We start from the raw sequence: 15,049 nt of genomic DNA, 5'->3' as shown, positions 1-15,049 counted from the left end.
ATAATATTACATTTATAATATAATATAATATATAATATAAATAATATTACACTTAATTTTCAATTAAACAATGTATAATAATATTAAATTTACATACATTTAATATTTATTATATTTGTTTCAATTTTAATTTTTAATTTCAAGCTAAATTTATTTCAATAAATATCCATCACGTGTTCAATGTATCTCTTCAATAAATTCGATATCGATTTCTCTGTGTCTGCTTTTTTTCTAAATACGTTCCCCTACGACTCTCATGTTTCTTTTTCCCAAAATTCTCATTTTCTGCATCTCTCATTATCTTTCTTTTTCTCTAAATTTTGCTCTCTCTCTCTCTCCATCTCTCTTCGTCTTTCTCTGTCTCTGTCTATTTCTCTCTCTCGTCTTTCTTTTTCTTCGAATTTACTATTTCCTCGCATCGATAAAACGTGTGCAAGAGCGAGCGCGAGGCCGAAGACACGTTTTTCCAGGCGTCGTTTTGCGCAACGTTTGCGATCCAGTTTCGTTCGATAGAAAAGCCGAAGGAGGAACGATCCCGAAGTTTCAGCAACGATCGTTCGAAACGAGATCGAGGAGGCCCGAGGCGAGTCGGGCCCGGTCGATTCGTGAACCTCTCCGAGCGATCTCGCAACGATTTCACGATGAAGAAAAAGAAAAAGAAAAAGAAGAAAGAAAGAAAAGAAATACTCGAGCAGAGAAATGAATTGAGCAACGAGAAACCATAAGTATCCGTTGGTTCCGCGAACTTGTCGTCTTTTTGTGGACACATTCAACGATATTTCCTGAACGATCGACTCCACTTCCTGCTTTGCCCTTTCTCTTTTTTTTCACGGGGAAAATTGTTTGAGAGCAAATTCGATTTAGTAAATATAATGAAATTTGAAAATAAAACATTAATAAAATCAAAATTCAATAAAATAATAAAATTAGTATAAACAGTCGAAGAGTGTGTTTAACTGAATTCAATAGTAATCGACGTGGCGTGTATTTTTACACGTATTGTAATTTGGATTCGATTCTGGAGAAATTAATTGGACGATTGATTTATTTAATTTAATCAAACAATGCCTCGTTATGATAAAGTGGGGCAATTGTTTTATAATATTTAAAGTCATCCATAGTTGTAATCTGTCGAATTTAGTTGAGTTTGGATCAACCTAATATCAACAGAACTAATTTGTCGATCAATAAAAATAATAATTGTGGATCTCCGTGGACAGAGATCTTTCTTGGATCTCTGCGAAAATTAAAAATAATTAAAACTGTATTATATTATAATACAGTATTATATTATAAACAATTTTAAATTTTAATAATTTAAAAAAATAATAATTTAAAATTTGCAACTATATTATATTAAATTAAAATTAAAAATAATTTAAATTCAACTCTCTGTCTTGCATATTATTTTCCGTGATTGATTGATTTAATTTCCTCTATATATATATATATATATATATATATATATATATATCTGATATATATCTCGAATATTCTAAATCTAAATCCATTACTATTCGATACTCAAAGTACAGTGTTCTATAAAATACTCAAAGCACAGTGTTCTATAAAATACTCAAAGCACAGTGATTTCTATAATATTCGATACACAAAGCAATTTTCTATCGAGGCCCCAATTTAACAAATTTTTAAACTTTCGAAAATATTATAGAACTCCATCGATTTCCTATCATAATCCCAATTCATTTCATCAGACTATCCTAAAGAAATTTATCGTTTTAGCTGCAAACGTATATTGTTAAATATATTTAAATATATTTAAATATATATTTATAAACGTATATTTTCTTTTTTTTTTTTCTTTGCAATTCCTCGTGTGAATGCAAAACAACAAAATCGACGAATACATACATACATACATATATGTAGATATAGTCTTTTTTCTTTTTTTGGTCGTTTTTGGTTATTAGTGCATTTTCAATCATCGAACGGGTTGCCCCAACACGCACGGAATTTTAATTACATTGTAGCCAGAGCAAAATTGATGCCACGCACCAGTGTGCTAGATGATATACAAAACACGTTGTGTAACGAGCGCACAAGTGATAATAAGCGCGTGAAAGACGGCGAGAGTTTGATCGTGCAATATGATGATCATTACGCTGACATTCCACTGGCTGAAATTAATGAAGCGGAGACACTTGACGATTACGTACTGCCGCCTGTGATAGATCACCGGTGATACGAGACTGGGCACTGGATAAATTATTGCCTACTTCAGTTTATTTCCTCCGTTTCATTGGTAGTTTCGATTTTCTTTTTTTCTTTTTTTTTCTTTTTGGTAATTAATTTCAAATATCTCACACGCTAATGTTATATTACTCTGACAATGATATAATGGTAATATAATAATATAAAAATAACAGTAATGTAACAATAACGTGATATAATAAAATATATAAAATATAAATAAAATATGAAATATATAAATATAAATAAAATATAAGATATATAAATATAAATAAAATATAAGATATATAAATATAAATAAAATATAAGATATATAGATATAAATAAAATATAAAATATATAGATATAAATAAAATATAATATATATAAATATAAATTAAATATAAAATATAATTATATTTTAAATATTATTAATATAATGTAATAATATATATAATATAATATATTAATATAATAAATATATTTTATATAATATATAATAAATATATTTTAAATATTATTATATTATATAATTACAATTTAACTTTACAATGTAATTATATATATATATAATTAATATAAAATATAATTATATATTAATTAATAATTAATAATTATATATTTAATTAATAATTTTTTTAAAACGCTAATTATTTTAGACGAAACGATAGCTGTTTTGGGCTGATTCGGTGCTGGATAATACATCTCGAATGGCAAATAGGGAATAATTGATTTCATTTAGAAATACGAACACTAATTCGAAGATTAAATATTCGGACAGACAAGATTTTCAAAATGACAGCCACTTTGGGTCAATTGTTTAGCGAGTTGAAGTAGCATTTGAAATTATAAGGTCAATTATTACGATCACCAATTAATTAACATCCATTTTCCTGATTGCCCAAAATTGATTTCTCTGACGCAGAATTTATATTCGCAAGAGAATAATAATACTCAGAGGTGTAAACTAAAAGGAGCAAAATTTATAAGATAATGAATAAAATATAGCAATAGCAAATATACTGTTTTTAGTTATTTGCACTATACGAAAGAGTACATTGCAAAAATGTTGCAACACGGATTTGCATTTTAATCCCCTGGATAATCTTTAATTCCAAGGATAATCGCTCGATAAGAAACGCGAATGAAAAACGAGGATGAGAAACAAGGATGTTCGTTTGTTCGCTGACATTTTCACTTGGACGTGGTTTTTACACGCGACGCAATCCCGCAAAATCGCTAATAATAAAGTTCCGTATACATATAGGAAGTCGTGGAATGCGTCGGAGAACCTTGCGACACGCGCGCCTCCCATTAGAATTTTCTATTTATTCGTACACATCATACTCGGAACACAAACAGTCGCGCGAAATATTTCATTAGCATGGCCAATTCTGTATACGATTTTCACAGATTTCAGTTCCCAAAAATATATTACAGCAATATATTTTCAATGTAATATCTAAGTCAATCCGTTATCAATTTATTAATTAACCAATCGTTAGGATTCTCTTGAAAATTCTAACGCGCATCGATCTTTCGAGCAGGAGGAGACACACACATGTCGAAATATCGTACGTGTCGAGAAAACCGAACGTAACAATTAATTAATGTATCAGTATTTTTATATATACGGTATAGTATTTTATACAGTATAGTATTTTCATACAAAATAGTATTTTTATATATAGAGTATAGTATTTTTATGTATAATATAGTACCTTTATAAAGAACGTACCAATTAATTAATGTATTAGTATTTTTATATATACAGTACATTATTTTTATACAAAATAGTATTTTTATATGTACAGTATAGTATTTTTATACAAAATACTATTTTTATGTATAATGTAGTATCTTCATACAGAACGTACCAATTAATTAATGTATTAGTATTTTTATATATACAGTATATTATTTTTATACAGTATAGTATTTTTATACAAAATAGTATTTTTATGTACAATATAATATTTTATACAGTATAGTATTTTTATACAGTATAGTGTTTTATACAGTATAGTATTTTTATACAGAACGTGTCAATTAATTAATGTATTAGTATTTTTATATATACAGTATAGTATTTTTATACAAAGTAGTATTTTTATGTACAATATAGTATTTTATACAGTATAGTATTTTTATACAGAATAGTATTTTTATACAGAACGTACTGATTAATTAATGTATTAGTATTTTTATATATACAGTATAGTATTTTTGTACAAAATAGTATTTTTATGTACAATATAGTATTTTATACAGTATAGTATTTTTATACAGAATAGTATTTTTATAGAGAACGTACCAATTAATTAATGTATTAGTATTTTTATATATACAGTACAGTATTTCTATACAGTATGGTATTTTTATACAGTATAATAGTTTTATACAAAATAGTATTTTTATGTACAATATAGTATTTTATACACTATAGTATTTTTATACAGAACATACCAATTAATTAATGTATTAGTATTTTTATATATACAGTATAGTATTTTTATACAAAATAGTATTTTTGTGTACAGTATAGTATTTTTATACAGTATAGTGTTTTATACAGTATAGTATTTTTATACAGAACATACCAATTAATTAATGTATTAGTATTTTTATATATATAGTATAGTATTTTTATACAAAATAGTATTTTTATGTACAGTATAACATACCAATTAATTTATGTATAGTATTTTTATACAGTATAGTGTTTTATACAGTATAGTATCAATTAATTAATATTTTAGTATTTTTATATATATAATATAGTTTATATATATATATAGTATTTTTATACAATACTATACTATATAGCACTTTTATATACCGACGAGTTCAAAAAGAAAACGGAACAAATTATTGTACTCGGTCACTCGTTATGGTCCGCAATCAGCTACCGGCGCGACGTGGTCGAACGTGATCAACGAGATCGTTTGTTATTCATTAAAAATTATTACAATAACTCGTTGTTTCGAAACGTTTACAAGCTGCGACGTCGACAAACTGCTCTTGCACTCCTCTTCAAGTCCATCGAACGGCGAGACACGGTACAAAGATTCCGCGCGATTTCCAGGCCTCGGTTTTTCGCAACGCGCGTTCCGTCCTCGGACATCCGGGTGGCGGGTGACGCGAGTCCGCAAGCGGCCCTCGATCAATTGTTCCACACACTGTGTGGCTGGCATTTAACCGAGCGGCGACTCGCGTCTACACTGTTGCCGCGTTAATTTGGTACGGTGTGCGTTGCTCGGCAAGATAGCTCGCGGAAAAGAGTTGTTGCGCAAGCAGTTTGCTCGCTGCCTTACGCCTCGTTGCTACACCTATATAGTACAGGCTGATTCTAGATACTCGTTCCGGCTGTGTAGTGTGGAAGAAAGCCGACTACCGAACCACACTGATCAATTTGCTACATATTTGTATTTATTGGCATATTTATAGGCGCGTGTATCTTGTATCGAGAGATTGAGGCGTGTTAGGATTGTCAGGAGAGCTAATCAATTAACGACAGGCTGATTTTAATTGAAAAACATATTAATTAGTAACTGGCTGATTTTAGGTTCTGGGTATTTAGTTTTATTGTATATATAAAAATACTGTACTGTATATAAAAATACTATTTTGTATAAAAAATACTATATAATATAAAAATATTATATTGTACAAAATATTGTACAGTATTGTATAAAATACTGTATTGTATAAAATACTATATTGTATAAAATACTACATTGTATAAAAATGCTATATTGTATATAAAAATAATCAAAATACTATTTGTGTATAAAATAGTATAAAATACTATCTATAAAATAGTATAAAATATTATCTATGTATAAAATAGTATAAAATACTACCTATAAGATAGTATAAAATACTATCTATGTATAAAATAGTATAAAATACTATCTATGTATAAAATAGTATAAAATACTATCTATAAAATAGTATAAAATACTATCATATACAAATAGTATAAAATATTATCATATACAAATAGTATAAAATACTATCTATGTATAGAATAGTATAAAATACTATCTATGTATAAAATAGTATAAAATACTATCTATGTATAAAATAGTATAAAATATTATCTATGTATAAAATAGTATAAAGTACTACCTATAAAATAGTATAAAATACTATCATATACAAATAGTATAAAATACTATCTATGTATAAAATAGTATAAAATACTATCTATAAAATAGTATTAAATACTATCTATAAAATAGTATAAAATACTATCTATGTATAAAATGAAAAGAAACAATTAAAAGTACGAGCAACATAAAACGCATTTCCAATATTAAAAATATCATTAGAAATTAAATAATCATTAGAATGTAACAAAAATAGTACTAAAATAATAGTACTAAATTAAGAATATTAAAAATAGTCCTAAGAACAGTGCAAGTCGTCCAGAACACCAAGAAAAAAGAAAAAAACAAAATTAATTTTTCAAACTCAATTCCCAATACTAAACCCACGCTTACTCCTAAAACAATACACAAACAATAGACGTTCACAAAATCAACGTTACATTCTCCCAGCAGTGTAAGTAGTATAAACCTACAACCTACAAGTAGACTAAACCTGTAAATAGACGCGCCACTTCCACCCGTCCAATAATTCATCGTCATAACCATTGACATACCGATTGCAAAATAAAAAAAAAAAATAAAAAATAAAAAAAAGAAAAAAGAGCAAAACAATCGCAGATCCAGTTACCGGAATCAACCTATGCACACAATGTCCACGGCTGAAACACACCGTAAGCAACTCTCTGCTCTTTCTCTTCGTTTCGCCTCCGTGTGCCTGTCTATCACCGTCCCTGTCCCATCCTAGGCCAAGACTGCGAGACGCGAGACGGTTTTCTCCTTCGTTCGGAGATCTTCAAGCCGGCCCGATCTTTCTCTAACGCCTTTATCCAGCGCACTGTCTCCAACATCGTACGCCGTCGTTCCGATCGGCTAGCCTGGTCGATTTATACACGGCCACGGTGCGTTCCCACGCCTGCGAAACAACATGCGAGAGAGCCGTCGCTCTTCGGCCTAATGCCCGCGTGGTACCGATCCTGTTCCTACTGGCCCCGGCGACTAAGAAAACGCTGGAAAATCTGGGACACGGCGTCGCGGGTACGCTCCATTGTCTTTCGAGTTCCGTGGAACTCGAAGTTGGGCCGCACTGAGAGAAACTACGAGACTACGTGTATACGTGGCGTTGAACGTAGTCTGTTTATTACTTACGGGGAAAATAAGTGGTTGTATTTTTTCTTTTTTTTTTTTTTTTTTTCAAGTGTGTGCGTGTCGCGGGGAGAAGAGTATCGTACAGCGAACGAAAAATTCACGAACGCTCCGTTCTTTAATTTTTTTTTGCGCTGGGCAAACTGATTGCGGACCATAACGAGCGACCAAAACCGTACATATATTTAAAAATTTTATTTTTTGATGACCAAACCCATAATTTATCCTAATTAATAATATTAAACCCAAAATTCTCTCACATACTATAAATATTAAAAATATAAAAAATAATCACAAACTATACATATATATATAATTATATAAAAAATAAAAATTATATGTAAAAATTCTATTGTAATTAAAAATCTTAAATAATAATAATTTTTAATAAATATAATTAAAAAAATAATAATAATAATAATAATAAATTCTTTAATAATATAATAAAATTAATAAATTATAATATTATATTAATTATATTATTATTAATTAAATTTTAATTTACAAAATTAATGTTTTATTAAACTATATAACTATTAATCAAAATAATTCAATTATTATTAAATCAATATAATTCGTCGCTTTCTTTTCGAGCTCGCCGGTACGATATCACTGGATAGAAATGATTGAGAATTAACGAGTTCATTGTCTGTTTTGCCTATTTTGTTTCATTCAAATATACTTAAACTACATTGAGAAACTATTACAATTTTGGAACAGAATATTCTCGACGTGCGTGGCACAAGAGGTTAAATGTTACGAGACGTAATTTGAAATACTACCACCCTCCCCCTTTTTGCCGAATTTCGTATCAATAGCTTTGATTCTTGTAAATATTTCTGCTTTCAGAGATAATGAATATGTTTTTCTTTTTCTTTAAGTGGAAATTTAAGGAGACAGGAGATCACAATTGGCTGAGAACGGAACAAGGGATTAGATATAATCAGAAGTTACTTTGATACATATCCACTTCATAAATTAATTAATAAGCGATGAAAATCATTGTTAAGTTGCATTATTAATTATTATTAAATTAACTTATTATTATTATCTCGTTAAATCTACGAAAATTGTCGAAGAATCTAAATCATCGAATGAAGGGTTAAGATATTATTATCATTTACATATTTATGCGCTATTAAATTATGTCCATATTCTTTTGTCGTTTTCTTTTTTCTGTTTACGATCTTCTGAATATTACAAGATTTGCAAGACACTCTGTACATTTCCGTCGCATTTTTCGCTTGAAGAATTTTAATCAAAGTATTAATGGCAGTCGAGGAAAATTATAATACTGTCAGGGAAAGCTCAGAATACGAACATATGTTCGATGAATCTTATTGTTAGGGTCTTGGAGTGCGACAAGTGTTCCTCCTATACTATTATACACTCCTGACAAGTACACAGAGAATAAATAAATGACAACATTTCAATATGTGAATAGAGCGAGAGATTACAATTTTCTGCAGTCTATCTATAGAATTTACTGAAAGAAACTAAATAATCTTAGCCTTCGTAATTTCTGCAAGTTAATATCTTTGCATTATACTTAACATTGGAAGGACTAGCTGGGATATTTTTATCTATGACGAATTAACAAAAATTGATTATAACATTATTAGAATATAGACTGTAATATTTAAAAATAGATTTAACTACAATTTCAATAAATTTAGTTATATTAAATTCTTCTTAATTACAATTTTGATTGATTCTATCACTAAAGCCAAACGAAGAAACGAGAATTTTTAAAAGATAGAGCAAACTGAATCACCAATTCTTTTGACAGTTTCACTTTGCAAATTTATGGATAAAATTCGGGCCAGGTTGAAAATTATCGACAAAAATTCATTTTTCAACAATTATTTTTGAAATAAGGCAATACCATCGATTATTTAATATTATATTCGTTGAATTAATTGCTAGAAAATCGCACGTTCAAAATATGATAAAGGTCAGAGTCCAGAGGTTAATCAAAGAATGTCACAACTAACGACAAGAGTGACGACAAGGGCTTTGATGGCATCATCGCTATCTCCAGGCAATTTGCCAGTGTTCATCCTCACGAAGGAGAAACGATGTCAACGACATAAATCATTTGTATAGAACTTGATGCTTCAGTAAAATTGAAAATCAATTCTGGTCGTTCATATTAATTCCTCCTTTTCAACGTGCAAAGTAATCGCAAAATATTATAATAAGAGTCTGGCACAGATAGATTCTAAAGAGTTAATAATTAAAAAAACTCAACAGACATACTGACAGCAAGAGAGATAGTGCCTATACGTATTTCTGATATTAATAGATCTTGTGATTATTTTCAGAGAAACTTCCAAAAGCTTCTTAGGCAATCACTGAAGTAACATACATAGAGGGTGCGCATAATTTGAAATTTAAAAGCTATTTGACAATGCTGTCAAAATATTATATGTTCAGTTGGATTCATTTTCTCCAACTTTGTCACTGGAGTTGCTTAAATGTTTTCCCTGTCAATTATTGTTTGTTGCAACTTGCGCAGGTTCATTCAATTTCTCAGCCCTGGTTTAATTTAACTCAACTTGCTGGTCTATCATTTATTTTTCTCACTTTTGACTGTGTTGTCTGTAATTTTTCTATTCTGTACATTATTTACCTTTGTGCAAAGAAATGTGCTAACAACATATAATGTGTACAACGGTAAACAATGTATTTCAATGATGAATAAACACAATTTATAATTGCACTCTATCAACATACATACACTATATACTGACAAACACATTAAGTAATGCACCTCGGTAGTAAATAAATATTAAATCAAACATTTAACAAGATAAACTTGCCATAAGATTGAAACGAAGTCAATCAGATTAAATTAAACATTCGATTCCATGTTCTAGGTCGCTCCCCGAACTCAAGGATGCGGTGGGCAAGGAGACACGCCAGCAACTACTACTGAAATCCACCACCCACCACCCAGCAAACTGCGGAACTGCGAACCCAACGAGCCGCACCTGGAACTCGGACTCAAAGAAACAGAAACCACCACGAGGACCAAGTACCAAATCAACTCCATGGATCTAACAGAGGCATTCACCCCGGGAGGGGGTGGGGAAGATCTGCCCAAGACCGATTTCTTCGACTTTGTCGTCTCTCCACCTCCGCACTGCGCCTCGACAGACGGCGTGTCCGACGAAGAGAGTTTCCTTCATCGCACCACCTGCAGAAGCATAGGCTACCTTCAGCAAGGACACGAGGAACACGAGGCGAGCCGCGACCTTCACGGCTCCCCCTTCATAAAGGAGACCAACAACAACACTCTGACAGCTCTGCCACCGGTGTCAACGATCACCGGCTCCCTGAGCCACCATCACCACCATCACCACGTAAGGACGCATCACAGCGCGTGCAACGTCCAGCAGAGCAACGAGCAAACGCCGATGGACCAGTCGGACTGCGACTACTGGGCCACGGACGAGAGCAAGGAGCAAACGTGTAACATACTGTTGGAGGACCTGAACAAGTACTGCTGGTCAGCGCACGCCAATGCACAGAGCCACGGCAACGACAACGTGAACGTGCACCAGGGTTCCAACGAGCACCACCAAGGCGTGGGCCGAGGATGCTCGGCCAACGACAGACAGAACACCGACGGCGCGATTTACACGTTGACCGTGTTGAACAACGAGGCCAACTCTATGGACGCGTTGGACTGTTGCAAGAGTCCAGCGCCCACGTCCAGCGATTCCTGGTCTCTGCGGCCTAATTTAGACCTGGACGCTATACTCAGCATGGAACCAGCGTCCACCGAGCAGGAACACGACCAGAGCACGAACGTGTCCGAGGTGTCCAGAACGGTGAACGACAGGTTTCATCCGGATCGTTTCTCAGTCGCGTCTTCCCAGTACGCCACCGACGACAGCGGTTTCGTCGAGAGCAAGGAGTTGTGCGGCCGAGGATCGTCCAGCAGCGGTAACTGCGCCGGTGGCGACAACAACAACGACTGGAAACTCTCTGACCAGAATCTGCAGGAGGCAGCGGCCGCAGCTGCCGCCGCTGTCGCGGTTGGGGCCAGTGATTCGGCCGAGAGCCTGCTGAGGAGTGCTCTCCAAGGGAAATTGTACACCGGACCCGCTCAAGTAGTTTCGTCCTCTTCGCCCTCTGCTCAAGGAGGATCCACCATGCCGATGCCGGTGACGAGTAACGCCGGACTGCAGATAGTGTCCGATCAGCAGCAGCAACAGCAACAGCAGCAACAACAGCCCCAGCAGCAGCAGCAGCCGCAACAACAGCAGGACGAGTCTATGCACACCTGCACCGACGAGGATCTGCTACTCTCTCAGCTGGATCAGACCACCTATCGTCCCGGTGACTACGAGAAACTCAAGAGCATAGCCAACGAAGTGGTGGAGTCGTACTGCAGTTTGGAGCCAGTTTGCAACGTGTCCGCGACGACCACGGTCATGTACACCCTGGATCCAACCAGCGGTAGCCTGGGAACGATCACTCTGCCAGCGGACCTGGGCCAAGTGAGCACAGTGACAGTGGTGACAGCAGCTCAGCAGGACGTTCTCCAGCAACAGGCTGCGCCTCGAGCCGAGGTGGAGCAGCAACAGTCCGCCAGCCAGCTTCAAATCGCCCCGTCGAGGGTGGCAGCCACGAAGGCCCCCAAAAAGTACTGCCGACGCACCAACAGAAACAGCAGCAACACGAACGCGGCTAGCAATGGCAGCAGCGGCGCAGAGACCGGCGGTAGCAGCGGTGGACAACAGCAGGGTGGATCCGGAGGCTCGCCGGGCAGCGTGCAACGAAAGGAACGTTCCCTGCACTACTGCAGCATCTGCAGCAAAGGCTTCAAGGACAAGTACAGCGTGAACGTGCACATCAGAACGCACACCGGCGAGAAACCGTTCGCCTGTTCACTGTGCGGCAAGAGCTTCCGCCAGAAGGCGCATCTGGCCAAGCACTATCAGACCCACGTGACGCAAAAGCCCAGCGTCCAGCAACAGGCAGCGTCTGCTGGCAGCGGCGCCAGCAACAACGGCAACAGCGGGAACCCGAGCCCCTCCGGCGAGACTAGCGCCACCACGGCGAGCAACGTGACGAACAGGAGTCAAGCGCACCAGGTTTCGGTCGATCCAGCGGGAGGGAGCGCGTGTAATCCGCCCAGTTAGTCGCGCAGGAAGAGGAGCACCAGGCAGCAGTAAAAATGTATCTCTGGTATCCCGGCGTCTATAGTTGGACGCGTTCGATCGTTGCTGCTTCGTTCTGCATTCAACAGCGTGGTTTTGCGGATCTTGCACGACGATCGGTGACGATCAACGAGGGACACACCGTGCGAGTCTTCCTCTTATTACCATCTCTCTCGTTCTACTCTATTTCTTTCTTTTTTAATCTTTCTTTCTTTCTTTCTTTCTTTCTTTCGGCTCTTGCCACGCTCTCCAACCTCGGGTGACTGATCTTTTTTTTCGAGTAATGTCTCGCGATCGCGTCTTCTAGGGAGAGTTATTCGACGAGGCTGGCGAAGGACAGCAGTCTGGGATGTTTAAGTCGGGGTTGCGCGAGTTGCCACGTGGCGGCGCTCGTGAGTTATGCGAGCTTGGTCCTCTCTGATATCGTGCATCGACGTGCGGTCAGTGTCTTGAGCGATATAGTGATAGTTGTAAAATTATTTACATGTGGTTATATCGAAGTTTATGGAGTTTGAATATCGAGAAATTAGAGAGCTATGTGTTTCTTTAGAGGCATTTTGAGAAGATTTGGAGTTCTATTAAATAATTGTCAGCTGACAACGAGTGATAATGTTCCTAAAAAAAAAGTTAATTTTTAGGAAAGAAAATTATATAGATGGGCAAAGTTTATCTATATCTTTGCTATAGATTAGGTCAAAGAGATTCGTACTCGTGTCGTTAGTTCGTGTGAATAAATTGAAGCTCGTACTTCATTTCACGTGAACGAATTAAATGTCGATTATTTGTTCATTTATATGAACGAGATTGGTTGGTTCATTCCACATAGACTAGAAAAGTAAATTGGACGATAATTTCTTGGGTACGATAACTATGATAGAAACTCCTATTACCTAATGAGAAATCTTTCAAATTGCTTTTAAATTTACGAAATTTACGAAGAAATTTAAACTACTCGCTTAAACTATAATTCAAAATCATTTGAATTATTATTCGAATCAGTCTGTTTGAGTTAAGATTTCAAATAAAACGACTATAATTCATAACAGACAATTATTTGTAATTTGCCTGTATAATTTGCTTCCAGCTTGAAACAAAGCAGATTTCAAATCGAAGAGTTTCTCACAGCTATAACTCTAAGCAAACGAAACTCTACCCACATTTTATATCTCGTATATTATGTCTCAGACTTTTATACTGAAAATCAAATTGAGCAACGATCATAAAAATAACTGTACGTTGCAATTTTACAACAACATTGTATCTCTCGCACCGACTATACCCCCCCGTTTCTCGCGCGCAACAGCGTCTATTAATCGAAATGCCGTCCGTAGGATCAAATCACGTATCGTGAATCTATCCACGGGAGATCTGTACAAGCTTCCCCATCGATTACTCGACTTTTTCCACAACGAAATGAAAGCGATCACGTGAATGGTGTGCACGCGCTTGGAAACTTGCATTGGCAGGCCTAAACAGACTCCTATTGATAGATTCACGACGATTAGCTTAAGCAGGCGAGCACCGATCGCCATTTATTTCTTTTTTTTTTTTTTTGTTTTTGTTTTTGTTTTCGTTTTATTCTCGTGATTAATTATTCCTCGTTCGACGTCGATCGATCCTGGATCGTTTCACGCGTCACGGGCCTTGATAGGAAAATAAAAATCCGAGGTGAAAGAGAGAAATTGAGTAACGTGGTGGGGAGTCTAGTGGGTGACCTTGGGCGATCGATCGATTTCGAAGCGAGCTGTAGTCGAATCGTCGATCGACACGTGCCCCGGTGAAGTTGAAAGGGCGGGCAGCTCCACTTTGTCAATTTTCATCTAACAGACCAACGAGAGAGAGAGAGAGAGAGAGAGAGACACTGTTTCGATCCTGGATAGACGAAATTATCGTAGAATAATTCGTGTGTTATGTGTTAATATTACTTTTTTACATATTAAATAAATGAATTTTAATTTATAAATTGAATTTAATGTATCTTTTAATATACAGCACTCTGGTTAGTCGTCGATAAAAATAATCGAGTGTGTAGCACTTGCTCTAGCATCATTTTTGCTTCACTCTGTGCATTTAATTTAATTTAAACATTCAAGAAAAAGTATTGTCTTCGTCCAGGTAAAATTAGAATCTCTACTACTTTTTTTTAACGAAATGACATAAATATATATATATATATATATATATATGTGACAAAAAAAAAAATGTATTGAAAAAGTGGAGCCACCCCCTTTCCAGTTTCATTAGAAACTCTTCGATCGTTGTTTCTAATGAAACGAGACGATCTGTCGCTGTTCTTTTCAAACGAGAAACGGAAAAAAACGATGATCGTGCACGATATTACGATCGATATTTAAAATTTTACCGCTACGAGATACATCAACGTATCGAAGATACTCCACAGAGGATCACTCTTCCTCATCTTCTTCATCATCT

At 35.1% G+C, this 15,049-nt stretch overlaps 1 protein-coding gene across 1 annotated transcript; it reads left to right on the top strand.

Moving 5' to 3' along the window:
• The first annotated feature begins 10,324 nt into the window (after window positions 1-10,324).
• On the top strand, window positions 10,325-14,591 carry LOC122539029 (protein sister of odd and bowel). Its single transcript, XM_043673602.1, has one exon. The coding sequence runs from the start codon at window positions 10,499-10,501 to the stop codon at window positions 12,596-12,598; it is 2,100 nt and encodes a 699-aa protein (XP_043529537.1). The 5' UTR covers window positions 10,325-10,498; the 3' UTR covers window positions 12,599-14,591.
• Window positions 14,592-15,049: the final 458 nt, after the last annotated feature.

Source organism: Frieseomelitta varia, unplaced genomic scaffold (genome assembly GCF_011392965.1).
Source record: "Frieseomelitta varia isolate USP_RPSP 00005682 unplaced genomic scaffold, Fvar_1.2 scaffold_188, whole genome shotgun sequence".
Classification (NCBI taxonomy): Eukaryota; Metazoa; Arthropoda; class Insecta; order Hymenoptera; family Apidae; genus Frieseomelitta; species Frieseomelitta varia.
This window is presented reverse-complemented; position numbering and strand designations above follow the sequence as displayed.